General features: G+C 37.9%; 1 protein-coding gene across 1 annotated transcript; it reads left to right on the forward strand.

Moving 5' to 3' along the window:
* Nucleotides 1-4: 4 nt before the first annotated feature.
* On the forward strand, nt 5-17,061 carry TDRD1 (tudor domain containing 1). The gene is made up of 22 exons (XM_042863554.1): nt 5-11; nt 190-315; nt 724-829; nt 1,795-1,855; nt 3,482-3,586; nt 3,933-4,115; nt 4,776-4,919; nt 5,654-5,819; nt 6,495-6,671; nt 8,085-8,192; nt 9,217-9,387; nt 10,762-11,010; nt 11,669-11,788; nt 11,930-12,040; nt 12,224-12,394; nt 13,355-13,579; nt 14,105-14,221; nt 14,453-14,563; nt 15,103-15,270; nt 15,564-15,785; nt 15,932-15,978; nt 16,833-17,061. The coding sequence occupies exons 1-22, from the start codon at nt 5-7 to the stop codon at nt 16,923-16,925; spliced, it is 2,988 nt and encodes a 995-aa protein (XP_042719488.1). The 3' UTR covers nt 16,926-17,061.
* The last annotated feature ends 1,282 nt before the right edge of the window (nt 17,062-18,343 follow it).

Raw genomic sequence — 18,343 nt, forward strand, 5'->3', positions numbered from 1 at the left:
CAGCATGAACGGTCAGCATGACTGATCAGCAGAAGTGATGTCTTTTTCTAAAACTTTGAAATTTTTTCTGTTGTCAAATTTTGATACATTGGAATACCTACATCCAACTGGGCAGCTTTTTCTGATAAGAATCACTTGAGATTTACGTATTTGGTTTTATTTTTTTGTAGATACCACGCTCTAATTCAGTTGAGAAGCCAAAGAAGTTGCAATATTCTTCTAAGAATGTTTTTTCTATTGACTATGATAAGAGTCTCTTTAATACGCTCACCCCACCTCCTCAGATGAGAACTTGCCATCATTGTGGTCTGTCTGGTAAGCTGCGCTATTCTCTACTCTGTGATGTATAGTGCATTTGCTGTGGAATTGGAGGATTATTCAGAAGGATTATTCAGAAATGCCTTAAAAATGGATGTGTGTTTTGTGTCAGATGCAAATGTAGTGACTTCAGAACACAGTTGGTGTTGTGGAACTGACAAAACTGAAGACAGCATCTCTTTCTTAATTAAAAATGTTTTGGTTTTTTCTTCTTAAGTACAGAAGGAATCTGGAGCTATGGGCTGATTCCTCTGAGGAATACAGAGGAATAAAAACAACTATTTGTATCTGCTTCAACTGCTCATAGAGCAGTTACTGAGTGCTGTATGGAGTTTGTGTATAACAGCTGCTGTCTCTTCCCGTGTCAGTGTTTCTCTGTGACTTAATTTTTCTTTTTTTTTCCAGGATCCCTCAGATGTTCACAATGTAAACAAATATACTATTGCTCTGTGGATTGCCAGAAGAGAGACTGGTCAGTACACAGCGTTGTGTGTGAGCCAGTTAAGCAGAAGTAAGTTTCTTAAAACTCTGCTTAATAGTCTTTAAAGAGTGACAAGACCACTCTTAGTGCCCTTGCATGGTAAATTAAGTTATGCTATTACAGAAAAATATGTTCTTTTTAATCTAGTATTGCATTGTCTTAGGAAGGTTTGAAAGCTATCTATGAGTCCTTAATTGCAAATTAAGTAAACGAAAATGTTTTGCTTTGTGTTAGTACTGGAATTATATGAGCTGTATGTATGAATTAATGCCTGCATGTCATCTCTGCTGATGAGGTAGAGAAACGAAGACAAACAAGACTGTACTTTGCAGCAGTGGCACAATTAAATGGATTGTATTTCTCACACTCTGTAGAGGCACACTTTAAATATTTAAACTGTTGCTTCAGTGAACTTAATGGGTATTTTATTTTTGATTGCAAGTTGTTTCAGCCAAACCATTCTCTGTCAGCTCATTATCTCTTTGACTTGCCAGTTGAGATGCTCGGGAGATTGCTAATCTGTTTCATCTAAAGTAAGTTTCATTAGGTTATAACACTGTACAAATTAGCTGGATTTGGAAAAGTTTAGGGGAGTGATCTGAGCATTTAAGCTGACCTCTCCATGAAGGGCTGATGATAGCAGTTGATCACTGCAATCAGATATCCATCATCAGAGATTACAAGGAGTGTGTTTTCTCACAAACTTTGCTACGCTGAATTGGGATTGTAGGATGAGGCTGCCAGGCATGTCACTTGAATTCTACCTAACTGTTCAACTGAAGCACCAACACTTACCTTTTTTTTTATGTTACCATTTTTGACATCAGTGGCATCAATTCAGCATTTTCTTGGGAGAGGCATAAGGAAGGTTTGACCTGTGTCAAATCTTGTATTATGAACACAGCTTTCCTGTTTTATTTGCAATTGGATGTTACAAGTGTTATTTGTCTGGTTCTTTACAATTAACCTTTTCTTTTTCTTTTTTCTGATTACAGTTTAAGTAATAGCAGTGGAGGGAAGTTACCTGCTAAAAACAAGACAGGATTTTACGTTAAGGTATTTGTTTTTTACTGTGTCTTGAGTGGGCTTAGTGTAAGCTAGTTACAATATCTGTAACTTCTTCTGTACAGGAGATGAGCAAATTCCAAAGACAATCATTGTAGATCAGTGCTTCTAAACAAAAGTTACTGGAGAAGCATTCAGAAGTGTGTTACTTCTACAGCTATTAGCAAGACTGTCAGTAAATTTGATTTTTTTGTTTGGGGGAAAAAAACAAAACACTTTTGTGATAAATTAAAAAAAAAACCTAAGAAATATAATGAAATATGATGTTGCTGGAGAAATATTTTAGGACACAGGTGTAGTTGTCAAGTTTAGAAGAAAGTCTGGTGGTTTTTTTTCCTGCCTGGAGCAATACTGGGAGCGTTGTAACTTACTTGATAAATGCATTTAACGTAGCATTTTATATTAACAGATGCAGGTCTTGCTTCCTTGCTGTAACAGGAATTAAATGTGATGCAGTTCTCCTCTGCAGCATTTTGATCCTGTTTTTACCCAAGTGTTTCTTCTTGTAGACTTCCTATGAACAGTTCTGCTGGAGATGGTTTTGCTATGTTCTTGGTTTTCTTGGGATGATATTTATAGAAGCAAGTAAATATGCATACCTCCAATTAGATCCATGTCTGCACAGCACAAGAAAACTACCTTGTCTTACACTTTTAGAAGCAGTTAATTCATCTGTTTAACTTCTGGAAGTGGTTTAGAAAGAAGGTTTCACTTTTGGTCATGAATTCTATTTAGTTTGGATTCCTATTAGTTTGGATAGCTTTCTGTTGTGTGTGTGCTTGTGAGTATTGTGGTAAAAACTGATCAGCTGATAGTGAGGGACCTAAACCAAGAGGTTGTAACAATTTCTAAAAACTTATTTTGAAATAATGAAGACTTTATATTTCCTGGTTCATCTTAGGAAGTTCTGGTGAACCAAGGCAGATCACATTAAAAGGTTGTTCAATATGTAGTGTAGTCTACTATTGTACAGTGAAATGTGCTTTTATGGGAAATGCTCTGAAATATCTGTGTTGAAAATAAACAATTTGGCATTTGCTGCAGTATTTTGTCATCATACTTGTCTGAAGTATGCTGTTCCAAAGATAAGAGGTGTTCCTTCAGAATGCATATGAGATTGTTTGAATGTTTTTAGGGTGGCAGTACATGGATGGTATGCATTTAGGCAAATTAGATTAAACTGCTTGTGTAATGTTACTTTGAAAAGGAAAACCAAGATGCATGCTGTTAAAGCAGTAGCTGTAATCTACTTTGGTGTTAAAGCTACAAGGAAGCAGGTGAAGTTCAGTTCCTCTTGGGAAAGCATCATTAGCAGAAGGTATGGCTGAGTTGGTGCTGTAAAAGCAGGTGTGAAAGGAACAGGCCAACCCATGGCTGCTGCCATGCTCTAAGACTGCTTTGGTGCTTGTTTTTTGTTGTCTGTTCAGTCCATCTCCAAATGTGATCTGTTATTTTCAAAAGTAATACAAAATCTGTAAGGCTTAATCGTTGAAACTCAACAAAAGCACTCGGGAGATATTGCTTGAGATGATACAGTGTTCTTTTTGTGTTTGTTAATATAAGCAGACACAGCAGAACAACTGGAGTCTAAACGTAACTTGTGGCTCTTTTAATTAGGATAATTTAACTGCTGAGGATTCCTTCAAGACAAAAGAGCGTATCAAGAAGATCATGTTTTCGGATCTCCAGACTCTAGGAATCAAAAAATCTATGGAAGTACAGGTACTTTAGTTTAGGAATAATGTGAGTTGTTTTCTAGGTAGCATTTGAAGCTCAGTTAAGCATGTATAGCTACTTGTTACTTCAGCTCTATCTTGTTTTGCTTGCTTGCCTGTAAAATTTGTTTTATAAAGATGAGTGAATGCAAGGTGAGGAGATGGGGAATAATAGAGAAAGATTCATTTCTGTGACAGTGAGCATAATGGTCTTCTCAGCAGATACCACTGCTAGATCCAAAACAAAAAAGCAGTGTCAGGTACAGGCTGAAATGCACTTACTGGAAAGCACGCTGGTACTGCCTGTGGGTTGTGGTTGCATAATCCTTAACTACTGTGGCTTTTCTATTCAGGGTACGGTAACAGAATTCAAGAGTCCAAGTGAATTTTATATACAGATGAATTCTCCCAGAGCTCTAGAGCAGATGGGCAGACTTTCTGTAAAGCTGCAAGACTGTTATGCTAACACAGTTATTCAAGAGCAGTACATTGCGATCAGAGGGGAAGTCTGTGTGGCAAGGAATTCTGTGGACCAGGTAAGGTCTGATTGACCCTAAAATAAGTTTTATGTTGAGTTGATCATGCTTTTGCATGCTTTGCTTTTATGTTTCTACCAGTTGAGGTTGCTAGTTTTAGAGATTCAATTACTGTGGTAACAACTAACTTTGTAAAATCTGGAACTCAAAGTACTGATTTTTTTTTTTATTCCTCCTCTAAAAAAAGCATTTACTTCTAGGAGTTTATATGCACTCAAACCTGACAGGAGCAGTTTGTCTTTGTCTTTATTGAGTGGTGTAGGAATTAATAGCAAATCTGAATTGCTGTTGTTAGTTTGGAATGTGACTTATTTAATTTATTGCTCATTTCTTACCTGACTTTTCTGATTGCTTTTCTGTAGTCTCCCCTTGTTCCTGTTTCCAATCCCATCCTTCTGTTCGTTAAATCCCACTTTTTTTTCTCTTTCGTTGTTAACAAATCCTTATTTTACTGTAGGTAAGCCAATTTTGATAGGAGTTTAACTATGTTAAGTCAGCACTGCAGTGAATTTGATTTGCTTCAGAATTCTCAGTTGCCTTTGTTTAAAAACAAACCTATTAAATTAGAAGTTGAAGTGTGTGTGCTTTAGTAAGGAGTACAGTAAATGCAGTTGCGTATTATGGTGTGCTCTTACTAAGAATATTATTTCTTGGATACAGACGTGGAGAAGAGTATTGATTAAAGATGTGGATGTATTGCAGAAGAAAGCACAAGTGTTCTATATAGATTGTGGAAAGGAAGAAAATATTCCATTCTCCTGGATTAAAGCTCTATACAAAGACATTGAACTGTTTCCTCCATGTGTGAGTTCTATTTTCCTACCAGTAGTGTGGTATTTTAAATGAATAGCTGTGAAACAGATGTAACTCTTATCTCAGTATAACTGTCCTTATCACAGTATTTTGTATTCAGTGAAAGCAATGCATAAAAATCGCTTTACTGCACTTAAAGTTCAACTTCCTGTTGAAGTATTTCAATATGGTCTAATGTAGTGGTGAAAAATCACTTAGCGTGGGTGAATCTCATTGGCCTGAGTTGCAGGACTGTTCTGGTAGTTGTTTATTGTGGTCTAGCTTTAATCTGCAGGTCAAAGTTGTTTGTTTGACCTGATGCAAATAGAGAACCATTCCTTCAACTGGCGACTTCTTTAAGTAGCAACTGTTGCTACTGTTTTTCATAATATGTTCAAGTGGTTCTCTGGATTCCTAAAACATTTGATGGCCTTGTGATCCTTATCTCAAAATCTCCAGTGTCTACTGATTACAATCTAATCAGTGTCTACTGATTACAGTGTGTAGTTGTATTCAGACATGGTGTGATGCAGCCACACTTTGTCTAATGCTCCTGTACAGTGTTCAGCTTGAACAAAATTTCATATTTTAATTGTTTTGTAAAGATGCTAGTTGAATTGGTAGTGCTTCAGATCTCAACAGCAGCTTTTACTCTTACATACCTGATAAGAAGCCCTCAAAAATTGACTTTTCTTAGAAGGCAGACAGTCCTCTATATCCTGTGTTCTGATGGTAATTCTTTCCAGGCAATTAAGTGTTCTTTCGCCAATTATGATCCTGAACAAGCATGCAATGAAGACACTGCTATCTTTTCTTCCAAGCTGATGGGAAAGACCTGTTCAGTAATTGTTGTTGATATACTGCAAGAGGAAATGATGTCAAGTTTTGCTGTAGATGTTGTTCTTCCAGATTGTAAGTATATCTGGTGTGGGTATGGAAGGGGGAGGGAAAAGGTTGGGGAAGAGGTAAGGAACAAAACTGGTGAGTCTTCATGTTCACTTTCTCCAGTCTTTTCCAAGACTCTTAGAATGCAGTTTTGTCTTTTGCTTCCTTCCCTCTCTACCTTCAATAATTTTTTTATGGAAGTGTCTTGTTTATTTTTATTATTGTTTTAACAGATGTACACGGGTGTGATAACACACCTTATTTTTTTTCTTTTCTTTTGCCCCCTCCATTTTAAACCCTTTAGAAATGACAGCATTAGTTTCTAGTTCCACCCTTAAGATTTGACAAGTTCTTGTTCCATTTTGTACACGTTTACTAAACAAGTATCCCAAAGAAGGTGCACCAATGGATATAGTTTAGAGAATTCTAAGCTCTGGTGACAGTAGTACTTATTCTTTTTAATAGTATAAAATGCTTCTTGTGTGATGATTGTGTCCATTAATTTAAGGGATGAAATGGCAGGAGCCTACAAAATTCAAAAGGTCTGGCAAAAAAGAATGTTCAACATATTTAATTTTGTAGCTTAATTCAGTGTAATTTTTAAAAGTGTCTCTGACTCCTGCCTGGTGAAGTTGCACACTTAAAAATAATCTAGATTTACTCGGTAACCACTTTCTATCTTTTTCTACTTTCTATGTGCAGTGCCAGAAAACAATTCTAAGGGAAGTAAAGAAAAAATACCTGAAGATAAAGAACAGCATTGCTGTGGAAATATAACTGCACAGTCTGTCTCTATATGTATTGGAGACACGCTTTCTGTTGTGGTTTCCCATGTTCAAAATCCAGAAGACTTTTTCTGTCAGCAGATACACATTGGCCGTAAGTGACTTGATTGAAAGTAAGCTGTGAGCTATTGCAGCACCTTCTTCTTCAGTAGTGAGTATCTAGGGGAAGATATTGGTAGTTGATCTTGTACTGGAGAATCTTTGTGGTGTTATGCTGTGCATCATTTAAAAGCCTTGGTTCTTTAGAGAATCTTTTTGGCATCATAATCTGTTAATGCTGCTTAGTAACTTGTAAGGTGATGGTTTGTGGGCATTCTGAATAACCTTAAGAAGAAGGATGATGTGCTGTGGATTTTTAGCAGTCCTCTCAAGTCAGTTTGTATATTTACATTGTAAATATGTTCTGTTAGATGTTAAACATTCTCTAAAGTGTTCCAGAAATGTGTGTCAGTACGTAATTATTGTTTGTTGCTAGAATCAGAGTCCTTGGAGTTGGGAAGGGACCTGTGAAGACCATCTAGTCCAGCTCCCCTGCAGTTAACAGGAACTCCACAGCTAGAGCAGGTTGCCCAGGACCTGGTCCAGCCTTGCCTTGAAAGTTTCCAGGGACAGGGCATCAACCACATCTCTGGGCAACCTGTTCCAGTGCTTCACCACCCTCACTGTAGAAGACATTTTCCTTATATCTGACCTTTAAGCTTGAAACCATTTCCACTTTTTCTATCACAACAAACGCTGCTAAAGGCCTCTAAGGCTTTTACCACTGGGAAGAAGTTTCTTTATAGGCTGGGTGTATATAGACTTTTTTGTTGTTGTATTGTATGGGGAGAATATCTGAGTTTTGAGGAGAGAGAAGGCTGGATAAATAGTGCCCAAGCCTTGCTTTGTTGTCTTCTGCTGGGGTGGAATATAAGAGCAATTACAGTGGGTCAGAATGCTAGGTGAGAGAGGCTTTTGGTGCACAATGCTAGCAGACAGATGTTTTGAGGAGAAAAACAGCAGAATGAGTTTGTGGCACGTGCCTTCTAGCACTGTCTGGGTATATAGTTATTTTCAGCTAAAAGGGATTTTGCAGCTGGCTGTCTGGTGTACTTAGTAAGTGAATTTCTCACTACTCATCCTTTGAATTCTGAGAGCTTACAGCATGTAGTTGTTCTGGCAAGAAGTTGCGCTAATCAGATATCTCTGCTTTAAAGAGCAATCTTCCTTTTGTTTTTTTCTAGCATGGTTCATTAGTCATGTTTCAGTTCTTAGTGGATTCAGCTATGTTATGGTATTGAAAGAGTCTGTGACTGGTTTTTCTGTCTGTACTGTTAAGCACAGCAAATTCTCCCACTCATGCAAGGACTCTATTAAGTGATGGAGGTTGAAAGGTCTCAGTTTCACCACTATCTTAATATTACTTTGAACGTTAGGTGAAACACCTCTAATGTTGCAACAAGTTCATTCAGGTTTTGAACTTCAGATCTGTGCACTTCCTTAAAACCTGTGGTTTTTTTCATGTCAGGTCGTCTTGCTGAGCTTCAGGCGCATGTTTGCCAATATTGCAACAAACTTCCAAGTAATCCAAATTTCCGACCAGTTTCTGGAGAGCTGTGCTGTGCCCAGTTCACAGGTAAAGGTGAACATCTATCTAAAGGAGGCATCTATAAAATATATTTTTTTAAAGACCATAAAACAGCCCCTTTGTTAAGCAAACATAGAGCACTTGATTCCTTTTTGTATGAAGGAGCTTTTTAAAGAATGGATTTTATGTTGGTAAGCCCCATTTCCTGTGACTGGAAATAAATATAGGCTAGAAATTTCAAACATTTTGTGCTACGAATTGATACTTCTGTATGAAGTAAGTAACTTTTATTGAAAGGATATGAAGTCCTGCTTGCCTGAGCACAGTAGAATAAAGATCATTCTTCTGTTCATCCAGCTATTAGCAAGGAGAATTAAAAAAAAAAAAGCCTGAAACCAACATATTGCTGTTTTTTGTACCTTTTTTTGTTCTGGTCAGAAGTGGCTGCAGCTAAAATTTGCTGATCTATGAACAGTCTCTTCATTTCTTACCTCATATGTGTTTTTTCTGTTTTAAGTAAAGTAGCTGTGGAACTGAACAGAAGCTGAAATAACTTTTTTTTTTTTTTCTGCACATTCAGAAAAAGGTATTACTGTCAGTAAGCTGCCTTAGTGTTTTAATAATTAGTTTCAGGTACTTAGCAAGGAAAAAAAAAAATCATTACGTTAGTTGCTTTGATAGATTTGAGAGTAAGCTTGTATTTCTATCTGAAATCTTTTAATTGAATTAGAAAACTTGTATTAGACACAAAATTTGAGTCAGCTGAGATCCTGTTTTTTTAAAATATATTGAACTTAACTTTGTTACATGGGGATACTTAAATTTTTCTTGCAATATACATTTGTGGGTGGGGGATTCTTTATGGAAAGAGTGAGTTTGCAACGCTTAACTGGTACGAGGGGTGATGGTGGTAGATGCCTTCCATAGGGTTTTGTCAAGGTTTGTGTGAGCTGTAAAGCTGATGTTTCAACTCTTATGCTGAGGTTGCCAACACACTGATCTGCCCAAAAGAATCGTGCTGTTTGCAAAGGCTAAAATCAAATGTAATGAATGTGTGTATCTTCCTTTCTAGAAGACAATGTCTGGTATCGTGCTGCCGTTATAGCACATGCTTCTGAAGATAACATTGTGGTAGGTTATATAGATTATGGTAACTTTGAAGTTCTGCAGCCAACTAGACTTCGTCCTATGATTCCAAAATTAATGGACTTGCCAGCTCAAGCCATAAGATGTACTTTGGCAGGTATGAAATAAATGGAGTCTCTTTGGTTAAAGGGAAAGTAACTAACTTGTCCAGTTAGGACATGTGCAGTATCGTGGATCAAAGGGTAGAGATACCAGTAGGTGTTCTTTCAGAATTCTAAATTAACTGTTGTAGCATGCTTACAAAGCATGACAAATCTTTCCTCATGTACTTAGTGATGAGAATACTCAAAAAAACCCTGCTTTATGTTAGCATGCTTGTTCTTAGGTTTTGCACATACCTTTGTTCTAAGCAAAATTCAGATGCCTGCTGGAGGAGGAGTGGAGTTCTTAAATCTATTGTGGAACTGGAATCAGTCCCCCTAGGGATCAACCTAGTGAAACTACTGGTATACTCATCTTATAGCCTTACCTATGTATGTGCAATCTGTGAGGTTGGAAGTTGCCTTGACGATTCCCACTTCATCCTCTTTTCTGAAGCCAGTCATTGCCTGTTGTTTTTGACATGTTTGTTTAACGTGCTGTTGGAAATTATTTGCTGTTATTCACTTCACCATGCAAGACAGCCCATACTTTTGCTTCAGTATCCTTGCTTTAGAATATTTGATCTTTGTACTTTCTTTAAAATACTTTATAAAATCATCTGATGTTTCAGGTTTTATTTGGTGAAGTTCAGGGAGGTATCACTAGGTTGGAAAACATAAAGCAGTGGTTCCCTCATATTCAGAGTGGGAACCATTGTATATGGAATATGAGCTAAAGAAATCACTGTGATGATGCCTGTAGCTGCTAATGTATATTCTGGAACTGAGGAAGTTCCTAAATTCAGGGATGCTAGAAGGCAATTGGATGAGTTGTTTCCTGATGGAGGCAGGGATTACTGCTGTGTCAAATATCTTCAAGGAAGCAACTGTCTTCTCTTAACACATTGCTATAATGTTCTGGTTATAACTTGCAGTTTTTGAAAGAAATTTAGCAGTATGAAGTATGAAAAGCAGAAAGCAGTATGAAATTTAGCAGTATGAAGTTTTAGGAAGAAGCTCACAGTAGCAGATACACTGGCTGAAAGCGGTAACATTGTTCCAAACGTATGCTCAAGAGTATAGTTGTATTCTGGAGACTGAAAAGCAGGTGGTTCTTAGACCTTTATACCAAATAAGCACTAAATCTGAATTCACATCGTAATACTACTAGTTATAGACTATCTTGGCAGATTTTTATTAAATCAAAATACAGCACATTTAGAATCTGAATAATTGGTTTTAGAATCTTGTTGTGTGCCTCTGTAGTGGGAGAGTTCCTTGGCATATCTGCTGCTTGATCTGTTACTTCAAAGAGTGTTGCTGTACTCCTCCACATATTGTTGAGATCTGAGCTGTCTCAGAATTCTTCCATACTATTTGACCTTTTTTAGGTATCAAGCCATTGTTGGGAGCCTGGACTTCAGAAGCTATTTCTCTTATGAAACAATTAGTAAAAGACAAAGTGTTCACAGTGAAAGTAGTGGATAAAGAGAGTTATAGATGTGTGGTGGAGCTCACAGATGCATCAGTAATTCCAGAAATAAATATATCGAGATGTCTCATAGAGAAAGGCTGTGCAGATGAAGCATCAAGAATGGCCTTGCAAGCAATTGAAACGGGTGGTGTTAAGCAAGCAAATCGTGAGTACAAGCACATCCTGATAAAGTGGTAATGTTTAACCTCCTGTAATGAAGTTGCATGCTTCTTAGAAGTCTATACAAGAATTTACTCTGGTTGGAAGTCTTAACATGTCTAATTGAAATACGATATGACTAGTTATTACCTGTCTGTTTCTACACTCTTGTCCTTAAGCTCACTTTTGTTGTCTATATTTTGCACCTGAAACCATTTATTCAGTCCTTCAAAAGCTGTTCAACTGAAGTAGCCTGTGTAACTTCAAGGCTTAAAGGGATTTGTTGCCTAAGCTGCCTTTTTTTGCATTTACTGCAGCTTTAATTTGAGAGTTTTATAACTGCTGTGTCACATTTCTGTGTATTTCTGGGAAGATTCCTAGCTCCAACATGAGGCATGTTAGGAAGTTATTTTCAATTCTGTCTCTGATAAAACTGTGTTTCATTTTATCAGTATTATTCATGTATAGATGCAAATAATTGGATTATTTATAATGAGAAATGGTATTACACAAAGTATGAGTATACAGTATGGATTATCTTCTCTTCCTTTCCACTATCCCTCCTCTTCTCCCCCAACCCCCCCCCTTCCCCCCCACAAAAAAAAGGGGGTGGAGGGAGTGGGTGTAATTTCCCTTCTTCTACTTCTCTTTTTCTTCTCTAGCAGACACACCAAACAAACAAAAATGCAAGTGGAGTACATTCTCTAATAAACAAGCAGTAGATGTGATAGTGTGTACATTGTACAGTCCTGGAGAATTCTACTGCCAGATTGCAAATAGCAATGGTAAGTTTCTTCAGCTTCTGTTTTTCAGCGTAGTTTCTTTGCTTTCTGATTTTATCATTGTTTCAAGTGAGTTTATAGCACCAAGTCTTATTTCTGAGTTCTGTCCTTATATCAGTGACTTTGTCTTAAATTCTTTTTCAGAGTTACGTGCTCTAAACTCACTTAACGAATCATTGTTTGAATATTGCCAGAAAACTCCTCCAAATGTTTTCAAGCCTGAGAAAGGAGAACCTTGCTGTGCTTTGTTCTCTGGTAAGTAACAGACTGAAATATTTCAGTTCTTTGGGGAGAACATGAAACAAACAAATAAAAACAAGAAAACAAAGCAAAACAAAAAAACACACCAAAAAAGATATAGTCAATATTTTATATTGGTAGAGGATAGCAGAGACTAGTTTTATTGCTAAATGTGATTTTATTTGATTTTTAAATCAGATGATGGTAACTGGTACCGTGCTTTGGTGGAAGACATTATTTCAGATAGAGTTGTTCGGGTTCACTTTGTGGACTATGGAAATGTTGAAGAAGTACCAGTGGATAACATACGGCACATTTCATCCTCATTCCTGGAGCTGCCATTTCAAGGAATTAAATGCTGGCTTTCAGGTGGGTCCTCTTATGAATTCTCTCCTTAAAAGCACTGTTGCTCTTAGGAGCTAGAAACTTGCTGCTTGTGGAGAAGGAGATGATGATACTGTATACTTTACAGAACTATGCTTTATAATAACATCTGTATTGCTTCCAGACTCAAGAAATTATGGAAGCCACTGGTTGAGCCTTACAACACTGCCTGCTGGCGTTTAACAGGCAGATGTTCTTTGCTGAGCTCCTGCCAGTGTTGTGCAGTGATCTGCCTGAGGGTCATTTATTGATTTACTGGTCAAAGGGAACTTGTAATTTTGCTTCATCTGTAGTGCTTGCTAGCTTTTAGTTGCTGCTTACTGTAAGAATAAATGTGCTTTTGTGAACCTTAGTTATTTCTGTATATTTTTTTCCACAGGGTAAAGGAGCAAATGTGTTCTAGTGTAGCAAGCTGGCATTTCAGGCCCCTGTGGGAATGTTTCATATGATTTCTCTCAACTTGGCACTGTACTGATGTTCCCTGTCTTTTCCCAAACCCTTGCCTTTTCCTTTCACACCAAATCACTCAGTCCTGCAGACCTGTTGTTCCCTGCTAACAAAGTCTACACAGTTTAGGAATTAAAAAATAAATAAATAAAATGTGGAAAAGCTCAAAACCACATTTTCTCCAGGCATATTCTTCTCTTTTTATCTCTTAAAGCACTATGGTTTTCTGCTCCCTTTTTCAAAAGGCTGTATTAAACTGTTCTTAACCAGTCTGCACAGTGTTGTTTGTGCTAAGATATGGGACTTACTGGGTAGAGTACCTTAAAATGTAGTAAAAAAAAAAACAACTTAGAAGTCCTGGCAAAAGGAAGGGAAGATATGAAGTACAGTGTGTATCCCTGAGGCAGTCAAAACAGCTTTGGTAGTGATTTTTAGAGAAGATTTTTTGGATAAAATCAAATAATTGGAGGTATCTTGAGCACATCTTCTACTTCCTAGGTATAAAGCCTGCTGGTAGCAAATGGAGCCCAGAAGCTACAAAAAGATTTCATAAGTGCACTGCAGGAATGAAGCTTCAAGCCAAAATAATTTCATTTTCCAGAGATGGGGCAGGTATAGAACTTATTGACAATTCCATGGGTCATCCAAAAGTGATCACTGAGATGCTAATTTCTGAGAAATTGGCTGAGAAGGAGGATCTGCAAGATAAAAATACTTTTCCAAGTAAGTCTGATGATAAAGGTAACTAAATGAATGTTAGCTTTTAGATTTGAAAAGAATTTTCAGCATTCTAGCTGTGAACCATCTTCCTTTTGTTTAATTATAGATGATATCAATAGTAAACGTGCTTAATTTTGAGTATATCGTGATGTTTTTACAACTAAACAGAAGTGCCCCTGTGGGCATTGCAGACAGAAAAAGGAAAGTAAAAAATCATTAGATTTGTCTTAAATGAATTCAAGGGGAATATTTGACAGTGGAGAGTTGAAAGTCTGCTGCGTGGCTGAATCTTTTTTCATATTTACTTCTTATTTTTAAGTGTTTTTTAGTTCTTTCTTACACTAACAGCTATTCACTCTTACTTAATTTGCTGTTTGTGTTGTTTTATGTTTCTCCGCTTGAAATATAGAAATTGTCTGTACAATTCAAAATAACAAAATATTTACAGATTACAAATTAGCAGGTGTTTACATCATGTATGTACTTAGAGAAAAGCATCATGCAGCATTTTCATGCTCTTTCTTACAGAAACCTCACTTGGGCACTGGGAGTCAATAGAATTGGCAGTGGATCAAACCGTATCTGTCTGTGTGACAGAAGTTAGAAGGCCAGACTTGTTTTATGTTGTACCAGCTTATAGCAGAGGTAAGAAGGAGTTTTGTTCTCTGTTCCTGATATTGATAAAGTTATTGTTGTGAGTTAGTTGGTAAGATGAATGCTTATAGTGAACCGAACTTGGAAGCATAGCTTAGACAGCAGAAAAATATAGAATAAAATAATTAAAAAAGGCAAGAGTAGAGGAGATGAAGAGTTTAAGTACATTCTTCATTACCTGCAAACGTGGTTAATCATCAAATATTTTTTTTTTTTCTGCAGATGGAGATAAACTGCATAAGCTGTTGACTGAACTACAGGACTACTGTAAGTCTTGTAAGAAGCAGCCTTTCAGACCAACGCTAGGTGAAGCCTGTTGTGCCAGGTTTTCAGGTGAGGGAATCTTTCATTCTTACACTTCCTTAACAAGCGTAAAACACGTTTTTCCCTTTCAAAAAAGGAGGAAAACCTACTAACTGTTCAGTTTTGTTTGTTTGCCAAGTACAGTTTGGTTGTATTTTCAGAGCAAAAAGTGTGATAGTCCAGAAGAGAAAAGGGTAAATATATTGTGCACTGCAAAACGTATGGAAGAGGACATATTCTGCTGATACAGTACTTACAAGGTTAAAAAATAAATAAATAGTGTTGACTAACAAATATTAAATGTTGACTATGTGTGCCTTGCTACAGGAGATCTAGTTGAGTGTTGATCAGCCTTAACTTAGTAAATACTGTAAAATAAAGTGCTTGTTGAGATAAGAATTTATGGAAACAGGGTTGATGAATTAAAAAAAATGCTACATGGAACATAAGCATTGTTTGTCAGTTGTTTGTTGGTTCTTTCTGTTGTCCAATTTCTTTTCTTGTTTACAGCAATCTGTGTTTATGAATGTAGCTTTCATGTGTGATTCTTCTTGTTTCAATCTTTCCAGGTGATGGGCGTTGGTACAGAGCTGTTGTTCTGAAAGTTTCTCTGTCCACAGTTGAAGTACTGTATGCAGACTATGGGAACACAGAAAATGTACCACTTTCAAATGTGCTGCCCATCACTGATGTCTTCTTAAAGATTCCTTTTCAGACAATTACATGTTCACTTGCAGGTAAGAACAAAACAAATGAGAACGTGACGTTTTAAATTGAAAGTTATTTTAAGTCTACATCTCTTCTGATGATGGTGTTCATTCCTGAGTAATGATAAACATGATCAATTGAAATAGCTATCACAGTATTAACCAGTACGCTATTTCAGAAAAAAATCTTAATTAGTGGTAGGATTTTGGCTGTTTATTATGGAAATTTAGTGTCACGTTTTCAAAAACTGTGATGTTATTTGTGAGGTGAATAAAAAGGAACTCTTAACAAATTTGACTACTTTTTTTTTTTTTTTTTTTAGGAATAAAGAAAGTTGAGTGGTCTCCATTGGTTCTTGACACACTAAAGGAAATGTTGCTGAATAAATATGTCACAATCACAGTGAAAGGACTTAGTGGAAATATTAAATTGGTAGAAGTGGAGAAAGAGAGTGAAAATGGTAGCCTGAATGTGGCAGACAAATTAGTAACGGAGGGTTTGGTGAGATACTGCAAAGCTGCAAACTCTGATGTTGCACATCAAGGTACTTATCTTCACAGGCTTCTCAATTGAAACATAATTTGAAGAACTGTGAGTGCTTTAGGAAATGCCACATAGCAGCTCACACGTGAACACTGCTTCCCTTATCTTACTGCTTCACTTACTTGGTGTGTTTCATTTGTTTTGTAGGCAGTGGAAGTGAGACCAAATGCTGCTGTGCAGAATTAAAAATGCAGGTAGGTAAGAAACTGCTAACAGTCCTCACTTTGTGTGTTTCCAGAATTTCTGAAACCCTAAGTGGGAAGCATGTGGGGGCAGGAAGGTAATAGCTAACTGAAACACTGAAGATAAGAGAAAGGAATATGCCAGTTATTTTCTAAGGTTTTCTAAGGGATTACAGCCATATTGGAACAGCCTGAAACTGAGAAGACAGCATACAGATCACACAGGTTCCATTAGCCTATGCTTTGCCACACATCCAACTCCGTTTTTTTTGTTTGTTTGTTTTGGGGATGAGGCTGCAGAGTTCTGTTTTGTTTTCTCTCCTGGAGCATAAGGGCTCAGGATGTTAGCTTTTATGTCTGTTGTGCGAGGGTAGTTGCTGTGTTTGCGTAAACTGCAGCATGCAGGCAGTGGCAACTGGATATTCTTTCAGTAACAAAGCTGTGTTTTGCTGTGGATTCAGCTTGACAGACAGCTGTATGCGTAAGGAAGCTTGAGATAGATGTGTATTTCAGGTGGCACGGATGAATATTAATGCATGCCACATTCTGTCATGGAGCAAGGGGTGAGAATTTGTGTTCAGGATATTGGAACTTGTAGCTGTTTGATAGTTTCAAGAGCTTTACCTCTTCGTAAATAATTAACATCCTCAGTCTTAAGAGTATTCCATTATTATGGTCATAGAATTATCTTTAAAAGGAAAGAAGTCAGAATTCAGGTGTGTTCTTCAAAGATTTCATCATAGAAAGGAACTGCAATTCAATGAACTGATGTGGAATTTGGCTGAATTTTGTAGTTTTAGGAACTGCCTTAATCTGAAAGCACACAAATTGTTTTATTGCTGTTTCTAATACTTTTTCTCCCACAGCTTAAAAAACATGAACAGGTTCTCCTCTTCCTTTTAAACAAACACCACAATCCAGACAGATACGGAGAAATGAAAAAAATGTTGGAAAGCTGAGTCTGAAGTTCTGTTCAGTTTATATGGAATCATGGAATCACAAGGTTGGAAAGGACCTACAAGATCATCTTTGGAAGAGCAGTTTTATTCATTGTAGTAAAAATGAGTTGCTTCCTCTGTTGCTTAAATAACTGTATCAGTCTGTGTATTTGGTTATCAAATGTATAACGTTAACGATTTCAAAGCTGCAAGCTGAACTTTTTGTTCTGTTTTTGTTTGGTAGCTCGCTGTTGATAAGCTTTTTTTGTTTTTATTTTGCTGTTGAACGCACATAAGTTTATGGAATTGTCACAGCATCTTGAAAATACCCTGTTAAATTAAAAATGATTGTAATCATAAAGTTCAACTTTGGTGCGATTGAAACTCAACTCTTTGAAAGGGTTCGGTAACTGCAGGACAGGGGGAAATGGTTTTAAGTTGAGGGAGGGAAGATTTAGGTTGGATGTCAGGGGAAATTCTTTACAGAGAGAGTGGTGAGGTGCTGGAACAGCTGCCCAGAGAGGCTGTGGATGCCCCGTCCCTGGAGGTGTTCAAGGCCAGATTGGATGGGGCCCTGGGCAGCCTGGTCTGGTATTAAATGGGGAGGTTGATGGCCCTGCATGTGGTGGGGGTTGGAGATTCGTGTCCTTGAGGTTCCTTCCAACCCTGGCTGTTCTGTGATTCTGTGATTGATTTTACTTAAACAACTCTATCTTAGCCTTACTAGTCTTTCAACTTAATTTCAGGCCTCTGTGAAGTTAGACAGCATTGTTAAAGGCTGCCTTCTTGGTTTCCACCACTTTCACACTAATAGAGAAGTCCTCTTCTGATTGATTCAATGTTTCTCTATTGCAGCTGACCCTTGCTATTCTGCTGTCATTGCTGCGCTTTCCATTGCGTTGCACACCTCTAGGTGATACACCCACTGTGTAATATAAATGCTGTGATAGAAACTACCATTAAAGTACTTTTATGTAGAAGAGCATCAGTGGCAGCGGCCCTAAACCCTCCAGGTGTGCCCTCACCATGCAACACAAGGCCACAACGCCCCTTTTTACATCGCATCCTCGGAGTATGTAAAGACCACCTTTCTCCCAGCTCTAAAAGACAGCTGAGCGCACAGCGCCGATGTGCCGCACGGCTGTATCCCACCACGACCTGCGGGGCGGGCCGGGCAGAGGCAGAGGCAGAGGGAGGGCTCCGTTCCCGGCTCCTCCTCCTCCCCGCGGAGCCGCCGAGGGTCGCGCAGAGCCCGGCGTGGAGGTGAGCCCCGCTCCGGGGATGGGTACGGGGAGCCGGGGAGCCGCCACATGGGGAACCGCAGGCGGGCGTTAGTTAGGGGATGGAGGAGCATCGCCCCGAAGACGTGTTTATGGGGCAGCAGACAGCCAGACTTTGCCCTGCTTTGCTGCTCTCGGGTGAGTCGTTTCTGTGGGGTG

Source organism: Lagopus leucura, unplaced genomic scaffold (genome assembly GCF_019238085.1).
Source record: "Lagopus leucura isolate 7727_CA_CO unplaced genomic scaffold, USGS_WTPT01 Super-Scaffold_741, whole genome shotgun sequence".
NCBI classification, from domain to species: domain Eukaryota; kingdom Metazoa; phylum Chordata; class Aves; order Galliformes; family Phasianidae; genus Lagopus; species Lagopus leucura.